The sequence below is a fragment of the Drosophila erecta genome, unplaced genomic scaffold, assembly GCF_003286155.1.
Source record: "Drosophila erecta strain 14021-0224.00,06,07 unplaced genomic scaffold, DereRS2 tig00000021-arrow-pilon, whole genome shotgun sequence".
NCBI classification, from domain to species: domain Eukaryota; kingdom Metazoa; phylum Arthropoda; class Insecta; order Diptera; family Drosophilidae; genus Drosophila; species Drosophila erecta.
This window is the reverse complement of record NW_020825198.1, coordinates 14,309,950-14,328,117: the sequence shown is the minus strand read 5'-3', so window position 1 is coordinate 14,328,117 and position 18,168 is coordinate 14,309,950. Positions and strand designations below refer to the sequence as shown.

The 18,168-nt window shown below is 41.5% G+C and overlaps 1 protein-coding gene across 6 annotated transcripts; it reads right to left on the bottom strand.

Moving 5' to 3' along the window:
- Positions 1–831: 831 nt before the first annotated feature.
- Positions 832–18,113, bottom strand: LOC6545594 (formin-like protein). 6 transcript variants are annotated; one of them, XM_015158475.2, is made up of 9 exons: positions 16,976–18,113; positions 9,683–9,766; positions 6,088–6,174; positions 3,950–5,638; positions 3,677–3,890; positions 3,323–3,615; positions 2,487–3,041; positions 2,306–2,425; positions 832–1,338 (listed from the first exon to the last, which is right to left on the bottom strand). In XM_015158475.2, the coding sequence occupies exons 1-9, from the start codon at positions 17,249–17,251 to the stop codon at positions 1,096–1,098; spliced, it is 3,561 nt and encodes a 1,186-aa protein (XP_015013961.1). In that variant the 5' UTR covers positions 17,252–18,113; the 3' UTR covers positions 832–1,095. The 6 variants fall into 6 exon arrangements, with proteins under 6 accessions (XP_015013961.1, XP_015013960.1, XP_015013958.1 ...); XM_015158474.2 differs by having other exon boundaries at positions 3,950–5,611; XM_015158472.2 differs by having other exon boundaries at positions 832–1,308; positions 3,950–5,611.
- Between the last annotated feature and the right edge of the window lie 55 nt (positions 18,114–18,168).

The following is an 18,168-nucleotide window of genomic DNA, read 5'->3' as shown; positions in this document are numbered from 1 at the left end:
TATATATCGCGAGAAGACACTATCCAAAAGAGATTACAAAAGCTTTTCAGTTTTATTTGCGTGTAATTTTCTGCTGCTTTATAGTAAACTGCTTTATATCAGTCTTCGTCAATTTGTTGTTGCTCGTGAGAATAAATTGGCTTATAAATGGAATATTTTTAATATAGTTTAATATATCCTTTGTATAAAAATTTTAATAAAATTTTATAAAATGTGTAGTTCATTGAGTGTAAAATATTCTAAAAATGATTTCCTCTGGCATGCAATATTTTGGCGTTTGTTTGGACTTTTGTAGCTGGCTGTGTGCGGAGTGAAAAAATAACAACATAAATAATCGATTAAATAGAAAAATATACAAAAGTTTAATGCATTTTACTTCCTTCTCATACAATTCACTGCTTATTTGACTTACTAATTTAATAAAATTAATTAAAATTCGGAGTTACGTAGAATATCTCCATATTCATGCGGATTTGCCATCTCGGATGGATGCAGCAAGTATTTCGTATTTGGTTAAAACGTAAGTTTAAAAAATACAATTAAATAGCACATATATAATTCGATATATATGTAAGTATATGTATGTACACAGGGTAAAAGTTAAATCATTATTTAACAATAAAGGATTTGATAAATACACCATTCAATTTTTCATGTTCAACTTAAATTCTAAGCAATCAAATTAAAATGCGTTTTATAAAACAAAATTTTGGCGATAAAAATGTTTCTACGAATTGAAGACGTGATTCACAGAATGGATGTTGTGCTTGTGGTTATCGTTGCTAAAAGTTCCGTTGAGAATAGGGATTCTTAGATACGGTAGTATTCGACTTGACTTAAAAATATATTGAGAAATATTCGAAAATAAAGGGATTTGCATGGAAGGGAATGTGAGTTTGTGTATGTGTAAGAGTGTCTCGAAAACAATTTAATCGCCCAATCACATATTGCAGTATCTGTAATATTTTCATTTTTGCTGTTTCGGTTTCGGTTTCAGTGTGAATTTTGATTTTCGATTCGTTGCCATTGCCCCGTCGTCGTCATTGCCTCGATTGCGTCGAACTTGATCTCGATCTCGATTCCTAACTCCTCGTCCTAACAATCCATTTCCTCCAGGGTGCGCGACAAACGATTATTGTCGATCCTCCGCCGCTGCGACCGCCGCACAGCATCCGCCCGCCGGTACGGCTCGCTCTTCAGGCCGAGCAGGATGTCCTCCAGGGCTCCGTTGTACACCTCGTCCTGCTGCAGTAGCTTCTTCTCGCGCACCGAGTGCGCCTTGCTCTTCAGCTCGTTTATGACAGCTTCCTGCAAGGATAATGCGCCGTTTGAGGGCAACTGTTTGCATTTCGTATTTTTTTTGAAGCAAGCGAGGCCAAGCCGGATTGGGATTAAAGAAAAAGAAACAGGTAAGCATTAGATAAGGTAAACCATCACCAAGGTACAAAATCTTATTACTAAAAGGTTATTCATATCTTGTAGTGCAAATTTTTAGGATCGGAAATTTCCAAGTTTTATAAGAATCCAAAGATATTTATTCTGTTATTATTTGGTAAGCTATTACATTCTAATATTCGAATATTTTGTTTATAAGTTTTTAAACCATTTTCTGTATTTCAAAATATTTCAAATAATATCCAAAATAAATAAATTTGGCAGCGCGCAAGGCATGTCACGAATACAAAATTTAAATAAGTACACATGTGAAATCAAATAGTCGATGTAGACTGGATTTGTCGAGGAATTTTGCGGGAATTAGGAAACACAATAGTGCAGGATTAGTCTGAACAAATACAGTGTTAGGAGACAGGTAGAGACAAGCCAGGCGACTTACACTAATGTGGGAACTTTACACAAAACATATCCCGTCATATGCCGCCCACAATGGGCAACAACTAGGATTTCGATTTGATTTGGTAATGGATTAGCGGGGATTTGCGGCACGAGCTCAGACCAAGCCCCCCCTCGAATTCCCGTCCCCAGTTGGGAATTAGTCAGAGTGTGGTGTGATTTGTGTGAGTCAACCAAATAACCAAGTTAACGTGCTTAGATTGAGGAAGTGGCCGGTGGGTGGATGCTACGATTGGACAAGCTGCTTCTGTTGCTGATTGGCAAAGTCGTGCAGACAATGTATTTGCTGCATGAATCAAATCAAACGAGATCAAAACAAATCATAACAGGTTATCAGGTTTGAAACGATACGTGCATATAGAGATTAGACATATGGAACCGTTAATACGGACTTGGGCACCCTGCGATAGAGGGCCTATTGGCGAGCTCTTCGTGGTGGATGGCCTCCACTCACCTGTTGCTTTTTCTGGTTAACCTTGTTGCGCATTAGCACCTGATCGCTCTCTTTCTTGGAAGCGGCCAACGCAGCGGCCTTTTCCAGGCGCAGACGCTGCTCGTTCTCCTGATCGTGTTGCTAAAATAACCAAAGATATCATATTAGTAGGGTAATGAGGAATCATTTTAAATAATCCCACCTTAAACGCTCGTGTGAAGCGTACGATCAATGCAAAGAAAGCAGCCGCATCGGCATTCCGCGAGGAGTCGCCAAAGTACTCGACGCACTCCTTGAAGGCTTCCTGTGCATGCCGCAGATCGCTCTTGATCTTCTTCAGCTTGTCTTCGCTGTTGTTCAGGAAGTCCCGCAGGATATGCGTCTGGGCACCCTTCACTCGCAGCTCAGCTTCCTTGCGGACCAGATCCATGCCCTTTTCCAGCTCCTGAACATCGGCCACCACATTCTCTAGTGCCACCGATGCAGCCTTGTCTGTTCCATACAGTTCGCTTTCGAAGTTCAGCAGCTCCGGGAACTTGGCCCGTATGGTGGCCACAATATAGTGCAGCAGCGACGATCGCTTGTCCGTGGATTTTGTATCGATCAGCGTGTCCAGCGATTGCAGCTTAAAGCCATAGGCTGGTCCCCGTTTATTGCTGTTGAGATAGTTGCCAAAAGCCAGGACAATTTCCAAAACCGCCTTGAATTTTCGCGATTGTTTCAAAGAATTCGATGCTCCGGCTATCGATTGCACTTGCTAGAATAAAGAGAATAATATATTTATTTGATTATTCGTAAATGTGTCAATAATAAAGTGCTCAAATTTCTTGCTGATCAAAGTGCAATTATGCTGATGGCATTCGGATTCCTAATTTTATAAACAGAGATATGTTTCCTTCTTATTGTCCAACAAAATAAACAAAACGAATAGTAAACCAGCTGACACATGACTTAACAATTAGTCATAGAAACCGATATAATATTTACCCGAGTCGTAATTTCATTCGTAATAAGTGCCTAATATTAATATTTCCTCACCGGACTAATGAGATGAACGCTGTCGACAAAATTGCCCATATAGTTCATGATGGCCAGCTTGGACGAGATACGCTCCACACGCGACAACTGCAGCATAAACTTGTCTTCTTCGGTGAGTAGCTGCTGGTCCTTGCGCTCGATGATGTATTCCTTGTAGGACTTGACCTCGGCATCCGTGGGCACCATCTTTTGCAGCAGCTCAACGTTCTCCAGAGAAAGTTTCTTCAGGTCCAGGCTATGAATGGCGGCGATGACATCGTCAATGGGCATACCCAGCTTGCGACGGGAGATTGCTGAGAGCATAGAGAAAAGTCAGTTGATTCAGAAATAGAAAAGATAATACAGAACACTCACCAATGTTTCTTAACCTCGTGTGCTCCAGTAGCGAGACATTGTCGGGTCTCTTGAAGCGTTTGCTGGACTGCAGCGACCCATCGACCTCGGTTCCACTGCTACCATTGCGCAAGGCGCCGCCAATGCCTATCTTGAATCGCTCCTCAAACTCGTTGAAGTCGATTTGCTTGAAGATCTTTTCGTCATCCAGCTCGTTGAATATTGTACCACGTACCTGAACAAATGAAGTTAGTAAAATTGAAGATTATATGTAATGCACATCATTGTGCCTACCTGATTAGGCTTTAGTGCGATCCAGTTCAAGGTTGGCAACTTGTATTTAGTGGGCACCTTGCGCTTAATGGTCATGGCGCCATCGGGAGCGGGCATAAAGCCGGCCACTGGAGGCGGTGGCGGTTGGAAGGAGCTCAGCATGGGCGGGGCATGTGGCGGCGATGGCGCCGTCGAGGTGAGGCTGCCGCTCGGACTGCCCAGCGGACTGAAGCCCGGCATCATTGGCGGTGGTGGTGGAGCCGGTGGTGCTGGCGGCGGAGGTGGCGGAGGAGCAGCTAAACTTGCGGTAGGCGAGGCGGGCATTGGAGGCGGAGGTGGTGGCAAAGTTAGAGAGGCTGCCCCCGAAGTGGAACCAGCCATGAGGCCACCATTCGCCAGAGAACCATCTCCGCTGGAGGCGGATCGTGGCAAGGAACGCGTAAGCGTCTGCAGCTCCATGTTCTTTGTGTGCAGCAGTGTGTCCCGCTTCTTCAATTCCTGCTCGTTGTGCTGCAACATCCGCTGCATCACCGTAAGATCCTCCTCCTGCTTCTGCCGAATCATAGCCAGCTGCTCGCGTTCCGTCTTCAACGTAAGATTCTCCGACTCCAATTCCGCATACTTGTAGAGGAACTCTGAGTTACGATCTATTTCTCGCTCAAGTTGATCCTCAAGCTCCTGGACTCGCTCCAGGGCTGAAGTTTTTGTTTCGGAATCTTCCATCAAGGCAGCCACATCGAAAACGTTGTCCAAATAGGCTGATATCTGCACCTTCAGCTCCTCCGACTCTGTCAGTCGAATTCGCTCCAGATACTTATCCAAGCCCAGGGCCGTGAACTCGTACTGCAAGTGGACCCTGTAGTTCATATCCTCCACCGAGTGGACAACTATGTTCATGAACTGCATGCAGGCAACCATAAAGTCTATGTTAAAGGCCTCGAAGTTCATGAAGTACTCCATGAGGGTTTGGAAGCGTCGCTTCTCTTGGCACACATCCTTGAAGTTATCGAACGAACCCAAAATGATCTCGTGTCCGCCCTTTACCAGACAGATGGCTGCCAGCAGCTCCAGGACCAGGGCTTTCGTCCTCAGCGATTTGTGGATGAGACTCAAGGCAATGCAGTTGATGGCCTCGCGGTGCTGGATGACCATGTTGAACCCATACTTATTGTTCATGATCGCTCGCAGGCACATAATGGACACATGGATGTCGTCCGTGGCAGCACCCATGTTCAATTTGGCAATATGTCGTGACCTTCGCTTCAAACTAGGACTATCCAGGGCATCGGCAATGGTGGGTCGTAGGAATCCATAGGACATTGTGTGCTGCTGCCTAGAGTCCAGGGTGCCATTGGCCAGACCATGTCCCGCACTGTTTCCATGGGACAGTAGACCACCACCTCCACCAGGACTAACAGAACTACTGTTTCCCATCACCATCTCACCGCCATCGCCGCCGTTTGTGAGATTCAGACGCTCCTCAGAGGCACACAAGACACCCTGAAGGCGCTGCTCGTGCCGCATCATCTGCAGCCGGAAGCTGAGATAGTCGACCAGGGCGTCCAGACCCTGGTTCGTGTCATCCAGGAACTCCTTCACCCACTCGATGTGGTTCGTGCGCAGCGAGATCTCCAGATCGCGGAGCACCTGGGTGGACGTGGACTCGCCGACCATTTTCCGTTTCTGACAAAGAAAGTAGAAGAGATAAAGCTGTAGGTGTACAAAGAGAGAGGGAGGGTGGAGGATAGGATGACGGGAGGCCGGAAACAGGCGACAGGATGCAGTTGATGGAGTCAGCAGCGCGAGGACCAGGACGACGATCGATTTGGGATAGTGCAGGTGCCAGGAGGTAGACAAACAAATAGAGAAAGAGATGGGTAGAAACAGGAAAGACGATAGTGTGGGAATCGTGGATCGTGGTGTGTTGTCAGTGTTGTGAGTAGAGAAATGAAATTTACACATTAATATTGGAACAACAGATTTAAATTTTAAGTAGGGTTATTAACTTTAGTTTTCCATTAGCTTGGCCTAATAGTTTATTTAGAAGTCGTATACATGTTTAGTCTATTTAGACTATTTTGAGTTTAACAACCAGAAACCACACTACAGAAACTACTACAGGAAACTAGAAACAATGTCGTATTAGGAACTTAACGTACCCGATGACTCCTTGATGCCTTTGGGTCCAAGTATGTGCGCAGTTTACTCAAGTAATGTGAGGGCGGATCCTTTGCCTGCACCATTTCCTATAAAAGAATTGAAAATGTAAATTAATTGGAAGTCTCACAATAAGCTGCAATGTGGAAGAATTTTTTCAAAGGTGGCGCTCGGACACTGAGTAGAAAAACTCGTTGAGCTACTGAACTTCAGTTAACAGACTTTATGTTACACGGCTGACTGACCAGTGACAAAGGTCAAACGAATTGGAGTTATGTCCGCCAATAAGATCCAGGTTAGTTCATGTTTTTAGAAGTTATACAGATACAATTGCCAGGCAAGGTTTCGTAGCCAATAAAACAGCTATATTTCTTGAAAACGTTTTAACAATCGTTTTCAGTTATATTGACGCTTTAACACCAGAAATACTATACTCGCTGCCTAATAAATAATTACTCCCTGTATCACATTAATGGCCCCTGAAATCATCTCTGCCGGAGTTACCCAAGTCGCTGTTCAACGAACTGCCAGTGATCGGGCAACTGGCGGTGGATCGGTGGATCGGTGGGTAAATTCAGCGATACCACATGCATTAACACTAGACCGAGACTTAGCGGCTTTTACTTTTGTTGTTCCCTCTGTGCTTTAACTGCATATTTTCGTAGATGTTTATGTTACCGCAATCGAATCCCCCCGGTGGAGTCTTGGTTCCCCCGAACACATATGTAAGCATCGATGGCTTGCCTAACTCTAAACATTTTTAAGCATGAAGCGTGGTATACTTGTTTTGGCCTGCGTCTGTTTATGGGTTTTGTTTAACTATGCCAACAACTAAGGCAACTAAGGCAGCCACCAAAAGCCACAGAAACAGCACCAACAGCCAACGCATGACTACAACCTAAACTATGTGTGGGTTTTGGTTTTGGTTTTTGGTTTGGGTTTGAGTTTGGGTTTGCGTTTGCGTTCGGGTTCGAACTGCAGCTAGAGAAAAACCAGTTTGATTCTTTTTCCCAGTCAAAGAGAGCTGGAGAAAAATATCAGCATTCATACAGGCGCACAGATATCCATATTCCCATATGTATACGTATACGGATATGTAAACCGCTGCAAGCGGCTCCAACGATTAAAAACTGCAACTTATCGCCGTCATAATAATTTGCATTTTGTCACTGTGAGCACGCGAAGCAACTGGGCAACAGGGACAGGAAGATGTGGCGAGGACCGAGTCCATGGGATTGGCCTCACCTCACTCCGCTCCACGTCCTCGAGTGGCTAGCTTCACCTCCACCATCCCACCATCCCACCATCCTGTCCATCGGACCTGTCCGTCCCATTGTCTCCCTGTCCGTCTTTCAGTGGGCTGCGTTTTCATTCATTTTCATGACTAAACGAACTTTGAGTGCAACTGTGGACTGGGTATATGCAAATGCAGCTAGTAAACTCAATAAAGGATGTTGGCAAATTTATCTTAAAAATATATTCCGTTTCTTGAACGTAATTGCCAATTGTGGGCCTATTCAACTAGGCTTCCTTCAGTTGATTTACTTTTACATGTATTGTTCGTTTGACACGATCATGAATCAGACTTTAATTTCCTTTCATACTAGACATAGAATTATAGTTAAATAATCACGTTCAAAAGAAAAGCAATTGGCCTTAGTTCCATAATAGATAATACAACTTTTGAAATATAAATGTAATTTTTTTGTTGTTATATAAGTTTGATATTTGGACTTTAGAGCCTTTCTCCTTTTGCGTAACTTGTACAGCTCACTTTACTTGTATTGCAATTTTTCCATCAACTTTCCAATAATTGACCCACTGTGCAGTGGGCCTGAGTTATGGAAAACAGGTCTGGGTTGCAGGCATGCAGGCGGCTAAGGAACCGGCAACCGACGACGACATGGACAACAACAATAGTCGTAGGAATAAAGCCACCAACAACAACAACAACAACAACAACAGCAGCAGCAATTCGTGTTGGGTGTTTAAGATATTTTATCGTATGGCAGAAAATGTTTGACGTGAGTACCAGAGTGCCGAAGAGTGTTGAGCATTCCTGCCTCGGATCTTTTTTTCGAGAGCTACTCCACCAAAATGCCGATGGCGAATATATTATGCTCGACGTCGCCGTTGTTTTCCGTTGTTATTTTCCTAGGTGCAGCTCTTGAAAATTCAGTGACCCAGTTGCAAGTGAGATGGATAGATAGCTGGTTGGATGGATGGATGGATGGTTAGATAGATATAATCCACCAAAAAAAAAAAAAAAAGAGGCACGCTCTGGCGCACACGTTAATAGTTTCGTCATATTCCAAAAACAGCAGCAGTCAACATAACACGCAAACTGAAATTTTGTCCACATAGCGAATAGCACTCGTACATATACAATTTATTGCCCTATTCTAAGCCAATTTAGAGTCGCTCTCATTGCCAAAATGTTTTTGGTGTTTTGGATTCAGCGAGCGCATTTAAATCACTAAAGACTCTGGTGTGCGAAGCGGCAAAAAATACATCAAAAGCGCGAGCCACAAAACAGCACGCACTGCATAATGATTTAATGATTGACAAAGCTGATACGCAGTGTCTTTATACATATAGTTATCTATCTAGACAGACAGCGACATATACTTAAACACATGTCCTACAATTTATTTGTGGCAGTTCAGCAATTATTGTTGAATGACTCTCGGATAAAAACACTACAAAATAATTCCGGGGTTCAGCTTGTTTAGGTATACGGATAATATGATAAACACTACAAAAAAATTCCGTAGTTCAGCTTGGTTAGGTATACGATAATATGATTAAATCGTGTGATTAAATATGATTCAACTCTCTAGCCTAAATTCCTATAAAAAATAGTGCGTGAGCTTAAAAGTCAACAGGTTAAACAGAAGCTACCGGATGAAGTAGTGCTTACAGATAGCCAAGCCTACTTTTTTATCACATACGAGTATGTTACCAGGAAATGAACAGATTACTATTATTGTCACCTCAAGAGCTTTTGTCTACCTTTAAGATCAAGAGCCGACCTGCTTGAGCTATTTGCAACCCAGTTGGCAGTTACTAATTGAAAGAGAATTTCAAAAAGTCGCTCAAGGCATAAAAGCCTTAGGAATTCCAACTGGCCTACGCTCACACAATTCCATTGCGCAAAGCCATTTAGTAGAGCTTAATTAGAGCGGCGCCTGCTCCACTCCACTAAAGGTCAGTGCTAAAGGTGTCGGCATCAGCAAGACCCCCACTGAGTCCATGTCCATGTTTCTATTGTCACCCCCCTTTGAACTGCGCCAAGAATGGGTCCAAAGTGCAAAACTGGGAACGAAACAGCTCGCAATCTCACAATGAGGTTGATAGCAGAGTTTTTAGCTACAAAATGTGCAATGTGTTATTAAAAATAAAAAATGTAATCTTTATAGTTATGAATAATTCGTCAAGCCACAAAAATACCATTATTAAAACCATAATTCCAACTTCCTTTAATGTACGATAAATGCACTATTATTCATCATTATTATTCATTGTTATATAAATGATTTGTATTGCTATATACCTATAACTAATCTTAGCTATTATTAACCAGAATTCGTTACTCACTTGATCGCATATCATGTCCCACTTCTTCTCGTCATCGTAGTTCCGCAGCAACTTTGCTTTATCAGGTGGCAAGTCCATCGAAGCCTGTCGCCAAAGCAAATGAAAAGACAAGAATGAAATTAGTAAGCGTTGATCCTCAGATAAAGAAATGCATTAGCAAAGATATATTTTCGAAGAAATGGTAAATGCTGGAAATGGCACTCAGCCAATTGGCAAGCCCCAAATATACCGCGTATTATGGTCCTCAGTCTTGCATCTCTGGAGTGCTGACTCCTTTGTTTCATTGCACAAGTAAATATTGGAGTACTATAGCTCCTGAGGTAGATTTAAAGATTTAAAGAGTTGCGACACCATAAAGAAGACCCAACAAACAGAAGGAAAGTTAAGCGAAGAGATGTCAGGAATGTGATATTTGAAGCAGCTTAAATGGAAAATGAATACTCTTGTTATAACCTTGTATAATTTAAATACAAATATTTCAGAACAACCGAGAGACATGATGTTCAGATTAGAGCTGCAGCTCACTGAACCATAAAGCAAAATCAAATAATCAGAACCAATTTACCTGCTCGACTGCAGACGATTGTGTAAAATGGTTAAATGTACAATTTAACGGGAGGGAATGCACCATAATGAAATCGGCAAATATGCTTACGTGACTTCAATTTAATTTTTCCACTTTTTCTCCTTTTTTATGGGTGCAGCTGCAGTTGGAAGTTCTAATTAGACACACACACAAACACACGCACACTCAATAATGGGAGGAGGATGGCCAAAGGGCGTGGTGAGGATGGAGGGAGCTACGGAAAATAAATGCAAAATGCATACCCACACAATTTCGGATGCACATTCGGAATAAAATGAATAAAGGGAAAGTATTTAGTGCGTTGAAATGCACGGGAACGAAACCGATTTTCATCTCTGGCCGTAGATCATCAATAGAATAAATTATAACTCGTAGACCCAAACTTGTCAAACAAATCACTTCACATCTTTCGAGGAAGCATTTATTGCCTAAACCTATTTATAACAAATTTAAGCAAATACTTTAAGGAAACAAAAATAATATTTTCAAAGCTAGCTTCTCTGTTAAGTTTTAAGAGTAACTTTGCTTGTGAAAGGTCATTAATTCAGAAAAGCGTATTGGAAAAGTGACATTGAAACCATAAAATGATTAAACTTATTAAGCAGATTCAATCGGTTTTTGGCCTCAGTTTTTATCAAGAATAAAACTACAATTAACGCAAGATCAGTAAGAATTTAATCTCTTTTCTGAGACGGTGAAATTAATTTCCTCGTTTATTTTCCAGTCCAAGATGTTTTTATTCACATGATAATAATAATAAAGTGCTTTCTGCTCAATGTTTTTTCCCATTCAATTACTGCAAATTTACATGGAGCTTGCCAGCTTATCCCAGTGTTAATTAAGCTAAACAATTATTACAATTATCTTAAATTCAGGCTTTGTTAACTTTTTTTCTACGTGCTCATTGCTTCATACGAACGTAATATGTTTTACATACTCAGAGGAATGTGAGTAACTGCGAGAATGATTGCAAAATTTATTGATTAATTAATTGTAATGTTATGGGTGAGCCCACTGGGACCCAACTCCCATCCATCCCGTCATCCCCATCGATTCCACTCCCAGTCCATTGTCCGTTACGGTCTGAGCCCATCAGACTGAGTGATTTGCCTCTACGCGCCTTTCATAATAACAAAACAATAAATAAGTAAATGAAAGAGTGCATAAAAAGAGAGAATAATAAACAAGGTAACAAAGACGAGAGCTCTCTTCAATATTTATGCCAGGGCAGACAGGCTCCGAAAGCCAGAAAGCGAAAACTTACTATATAAATTGGACATGATGTAGTAAATACGCTGTATATAATGAATTACTTGACCGGCATACCGGATACGCATTTTAAATTTGTTTTATTTTTGTGCCCCTCTATCTACATTTGTGTGTATGTGCATAATGGGACGCTACGGACTGTAAGCCTCGCAACCCCCATTAAACTTCAATCTGTCTACGCTCATGCCAAATGAGTAAGCTGCGGAGGTATTTATTATAGAACTTCATATAAAAATTATGAACAGCCAGTACTGGAAGTGACTAAGTCGAACTGTTGAAACAATTGCCTCGACTAGCAATTACCTATTACATTTGGAAACAAACAGCTTGATCAATAAGGGAAATATGACTGACATTGAAGGAATCAATGTTGTAAGCTGTGAGTAATAGGCAGATGATATTCACTATCCTTAATTCGTTTTGCCGACCAATAATGGAACCTTAAGTACATTTCATATCATATTAAGAACGAACCTCATGCGATATTATACATTATTTTTCATGCGAATCATGAACGCAATCGGAACATGTGTGTTAAGTGATGTTTATTGTGTTTATTTATTATTTATTAGTGTTTATTTCTGTTAATCTATCATATCATTTTAAAGCACAAGTATTATACTTCAAAAGATTATAAGACGCCAAACGGTTTTATAAAAGGTAGCACTTCCTTTTTTCTGATAACTTTGAATGTATTTGTTAGTTCTGCGATAAAAAACACCGAGTACAATTTTTATGATTTTTATGATTATGATTATGATTTTATGATTTTTATGATTTTTTATGATTCGTTTACCGATAAAGATATATTTCAGGACTCTGACTAATATTTAGTTTCCGGCACGAGCTGTTATCCCTTAGAATAAAATAAGATCTACTTGATCAACCGTTTTCCTTTGATTCAGTAAATTATCTAACATTAGATTCCCATGAACTCTGCAGTCGATTAGCATTTATCCACATTTCCCCGCAAAAAAACAGATGGTCTTATGTTTTTATCATTAGTAGGTTTTTTGCTATGCTCTTTTTTTGCCGACCGCAAAGGAAGTGAACAGAAAAGATAAACTTATGTTTGCCCTACAAGGCAGATAAAGGGGTTCACATAATGTGGAAGTCTCATTTTTTCTGCAGAGTTCACTAGATAAAGAAAATCCAAATGGACAATGCGTTTAGCAAAGCCATGAATGTATTGCCATTGAATGAATCGAGGGCTGCCAATAGAGTTCGGGTAAAGCATAAAACAAAATAATAACTCGTCGAATACAGTTAATACTGTACAAAAAAAATCTATTTTCTATTCTGATAATGCTAGATAAAATACATTTCACAAAATGTTATTATTATCACTTAGCAAGACTTTTTATCGATTTTCTAAAGGTTCGAAAGGTAAGTTTCAAAATACCAAGCACATTAAAACAAAAACAATGAAACCCGCCTTCGGATGGGCCAAGATTGCCTAACAATGTTAACAACAATAACTTCTGTGGTTCACTGCCTTGCGGTTTGTCAGCCACTGGCAAAGTCATTAGGAGAGGCGGCTAACCCCGAATCACCTCACCTTAACTACGCCCCTGCAGGCAATTGTTTATAGATATTGATTCTAGGCCCAAGACTCTTGGGCAACGATGTTAAGCCGAGTGAAAGTTGGCTAGCTTGAGAAAGCTGGTAAGCGATCGGGGATGAGGATTTGATGCGGTTTAGTCTTTGTGTCTTTCACTGTTTTTATGTCAATTTATGTGAATAATGACACCCACAACTTAAACCGCAGATAAGTCTCTTGAAAGTCAAAACTTTCAATAATGCCATCACATTAACGTTTTTATTCATTTGTATTTGCAGCCCGACTCTCTGAAGCTGCATTAAATGCACTTTTACTTTCAATTGAATAAGCTTTGTAGATTTTATTGGCTTGATGCCAATTTTAAGGCAATTAAAGTGAATTAGTAAACAAACACATGCAAACAGTAACCCCTGCGGTTATTTGTATTCATTTGTACGCAGAAGAAGTACAATAAATATCACAGCTGGAATCTGCCGTACAAAGAGCCAAAAGGAAAACTGCATATTTTTTTTACATAAACTCATAATTGCCTTTTTAAACTTTATAGCCAATCAATTTACCAACTAAAGGAGTTGTTTGTATCATTTATAAGACTTTTGCATAATTTAGGTGTATACTATGTGATAGTAAGAAAGAAGATAATGCTTACTTAAACGTAAGTTCAATAAAGAACCTTCTTAAATGAAACTTAGTTTATTTGCAAAAGTTTCACAGCCTCCATCTTAAAAGTTCAATAAACCCACGCGGCAGAGCTTAAAGAAGCCGGATTTGAAACAAATTAAGAATTAACTTGCAACAAATAGACATACGTGTAATTTAACCGGAAACACATGCGCCTGCACCAACTGCGTCTGATTAGATCCCAGCCAACGGCAAATTATTAGCGGCCACATTGTCGGATTGTTGTTATTTTTAAACTATGAATCAGACAAGCAATTGCTGTCGATCGGAAGCCGACTGCACGGACATTGGCGCATTGGATCTGCCAGTCTCCGGTCCGTCAAGTCCAGTCCAGCCAAGGGAAGTCAATTCCACTTCAGTGGCAATGGGCCAGCGAGCAGCACTTTTGCCTAAATTAAGGTAAACACGAATTAAGGCAAGCCGGAGACACAAGGCAAGGGCGAGGCCACCAGGGTCCGGCACAGCACCTCCAGTCCCACCAGCACCTCCAGCACCACCAGTACCTCCAGCAGTGCCAGCACCGCCACAATGCCACCGAAATGGCAAACAAACACAATATCAAGGGGCGAAAAATGAAAAAAATAACAGACATAGGTAAACAGACGAAAACACACACTTTGAGTGCGAAAAGAAGGCAATGAATTTTGAACAAACAATAGACCCAGAATAGCAAATGCTATCTAAGGTCTGTCGATATCGGGAATACCCTTGAATTATCATATATTGGACTAGAAATTGGCAACGGAATGGGCATTGGGGTTTATTTTAGATTAGGCGGGTTAACAGCCATATCTATTGTGATAATCTATACTTATACAGGGGTATAATGGGTAAAGGGGCAACCTTTTATGTCTGCGATAACAATTGATAAAAAGATTTGACTGTCTATTAAAGACATTGTATTTTAAAACAATCTTATTTAAAACGTTTTGCATAGTTTCATCCAAAACCTTTTTAAATATAAACTTCCATACCATATTTACTTGCTCGGCTCAAATGGTAGATATTAGGGATAAAGCTTATAATTCTTAATGGCTTTGATAAACGAATCAATATTTTGTGTCCCCAAAAATGGCATACGAGTAATAAAAACGTGCTTCCTTATCGAGATGCGCACGGAAGAAGTTACAACCATGAGATCATACAGAACGAAAAGGAAGTGGAGAAATTGTGGGATTAAAATAAGAATAGGTGCCAAGTATATGAGCTTATTAATGTATTAAGAAGATAAATATAATAAATATTGCATTTTTAAACAACATTCCATATGCTCAGAGCAGTATTTACAGCCTTGAGATCAAAACAAAAGATCTTGGGAATGGGCATAATGCCAAAAATGAGCAGATAAGTGGGAAACCCGTTGGAGGAGCATTTCTCATATTACTGACTGAACAGACTGAACTGACTGCCGATAACTGAGAGCTCAAGCTGCGCCATATAAATAAAGAGTTCTGCCCTCGCCATCCCCTTTTGCTTTTGTTCAGTTGGACTGAGAGATAAGCCGCGATCTGGAAGCCATCTCATCCAGCAGCTTCGGCGGTCGCCGAGTGCGAGAAAGGGAGGGCAGGCGAGCGGACCCATATGCCGGCGGTCCAGTGAGGCGGTGAGTCAGCGAGTGACTCGAGTGCGACAGAGAGGGCGACAATCGATCAATTCGCTTTAATTGCCATTACCATGCCGAATTCGAGTGGCTTTTTCGAGGGGCAACGTTGGAGGCGAATCAAATGGCGGCTGTGGGTCACTATCCGTTACGCTTTTATGACGGTCAGCGCTGAGAGCTCTTTGGCTCTATTCTGGGCATGTTTTATTTTTTGGCAATATTTTTACTCGCCGTTTACTCGTAAAATCTTAATTACGCAGCCTTGTTCGGAGAAAAAACCGCCTAATGGGATGACAAACGAATTCTGTTGGCAGGCACACGCCTTTAGAACAGTGGTGGGCGTATTTAAAGTTAGCTTCAAAAGAACTGTGTCATTCCTTCAATTGTAATGATCACAGAAGCATTGAGGAGGTTGAACCTTACTACCTTAAAATAATTCAGTGCAAGAGGATATTATGAATGCAATTTCAAACATGGGATTAGCTAAGCTGTTCAGCACACATGTACATATATGGTAGTTTCCATTCAGACCCCAGTCCACTGTGCCCTGCTTGGGGAGTTGTGCAAGCCGGAGCGGAGAACAGAACGGGACCGAATCGACTTGAACTGGGGAGAGGCGCAGATACAAACTCAGAGATACTCACGAACACCAGCGAACACTCACGTTCGCCATGTGTGTGTGTGTGTGTGTGTGTGTGGCTGACAAAAATTCAAGCGAACAAGTCGCCGCACACTCGATGAGGTCATCAATCACATGCAACAAATGCGAGGGCGGAAAAAACGGGCTGGGGCAGGAAGCCAATCCTTAAGCTTCTATATACCAACTACTACATTCGCTAAGCAAACTGAATCTCCCAAATGTATTCTTGAATATAAACAAACATTTCTTCTAGTGAATTAAAAAATATTACCGATTCGAAAAAGGGGATATACTTGCTTCCAAACATTCGATTCGAGTATAAAAGCTTAACAAGATTTCTCTATAAAGATCGATTTGTATTCATGCACCATTTACGCATTTCAATTTATTTATTTAAATTTATTTGTCGATCCCAAAATAGCTCATTTGTACATAGATATAAATGTATTCTAAGTTCCAATGTTATACAAAGTATATGAAAAAAAATTTGAAGCTAATAATTAAAAGGAACTTTATTGGCCAAAAACTATGCAACGCTTTTCATAAATGTATGGCTAGTTATTTAAAAATGAGTCCATAAATTACTTGTGTTTATTTTGGTTATATGCGTAGTTTTACTACCAGAAGACTTCAAGGTGTGTACAATTATTTATGAGTACTAAACTGGGCAAATGTCAGGTTGCAATAATGTTTCAGTTTTAAATGAGCAGAAGACAAAATGTTTTTTAAATCTTTGAAATTATCTTCTTTATCGGAGTAACCTAGAAAAATGCATGGTAATATTTTTCTTTGCAAATTTCTTGTCATTTGGGATTGGAATGGTAAAGGGGACCGAAATATAAGACTGTTAACGCTCAAAATAAATTTAGTGTTGAAAATTTTGCAAATTTCAATAAATATAGCTGATCTTTAAAGCATAGGTTGTTTTTTTTGTCGACTAATTGGGATCATCTTACCAGCACTTTGGCGAATCGCCGGTCCAGCTCATCCGTGGTGGGCATGGGTTGCTGGCTCCGGCTTCGCAAGCTCGGCTGCCTGACATGCTGGTACTGGGAGCTGCAGCCGATGTCGTAGCGCAGATCCTGTTTCTGCAGCGTGCCGCTGGAGATGGAACCGTTGTGCTGGTGGCCATTGCGCATCGAGTGATGGTGCGCATGCGGATGGGGATGCTGCAGCTGCTCATCGGCGTCCACATCGGCGCTGGTGATGGTTCGCGATTTGACTGCGCCCATTATGGTGGCAAAGCGACCCGAGCCCGAGCCGGAGACGGAGCCGCCTCCTCCTCCTCCGCCGCCTCCCCCTGGATCCTGTAATCCCCGCGATCCGGAGCCGCCGCCGCCGATGGCGTCCTCGATGGTCGCCGCTTGGAGCGCTGTGCTAAGGGACAGCGATAGGGTACCCCATACAGTCCGGCAAAGGGCACGGGTGCGTTCCGGGCAACTTGAAAGTTGCTCTTTGATTCCGTTGAAGATATCCAAAGCGGCTGCTGCCTGTTTCTCTGCTATCGAACGCTCAGCACAACTGGCCAATCGAAAATGACTATTTTCCGGGCGTGTTTTTTCTTATTTTTTTATAATTTTTTTTGGTTAATTTTTTTTTTTTTTGGGTTTGAGAAAGTGTAAAAAGTGCTGGGTGCCAAAATTTGTACAATTTAATTTAATTCTTTCTGACAATGTAAGCAAAAACACAATTTGTTGCTGCTGCTGTTGTTGTTGTTGCTGGTGGTGCAACGGCGGCACTCACACAAGCACACTGCCACTAGCACACACACAAACACACACACAGGCACGCACACACGTACAGCGATACACGGATGCAGGCACACAAACACAGACAAAGGACCAGATTTCGATGAAAGGCTCCTGCGGCAGGCGACGCCTCTTCTGCTTTGTTTGCAGGTTTTTCCGATCGAGGGGTGTGCAATTTGCTTACAATTTGCCTTACATACCGCATTCGACACGGTCTGTGGGCGAGGAGTGTGAGAACCGAGAGCAACTGCAGTTAAATGCACTTTATTTTGCCGACCGACCGACCGCACGACAACCGCGCTACACGAATATTCCGGACAGTGTGACCGTGCTGGGTCTGCGCACGAATGCCGAACACTTGCGAAAAACATCCTAAATATGCCTGAAACTGCGTTTAGCCA

Excerpts from the sequence above, each read along its gene's own strand:
- LOC6545594 (XM_015158475.2), bottom strand. The coding sequence starts at position 17,251 with ATGGGCGCAGTCAAATCGCGAACCATCACCAGCGCCGATGTGGACGCC. Across the intron at positions 6,175-9,682 it reads GGGACATGATATGCGATCAA|GAAATGGTGCAGGCAAAGGA; the intron begins GTGAGTAACGAA and ends ATTCTTTTATAG. Across the intron at positions 3,616-3,676 it reads CACGAGGTTAAGAAACATTG|CAATCTCCCGTCGCAAGCTG; the intron begins GTGAGTGTTCTG and ends CTATGCTCTCAG.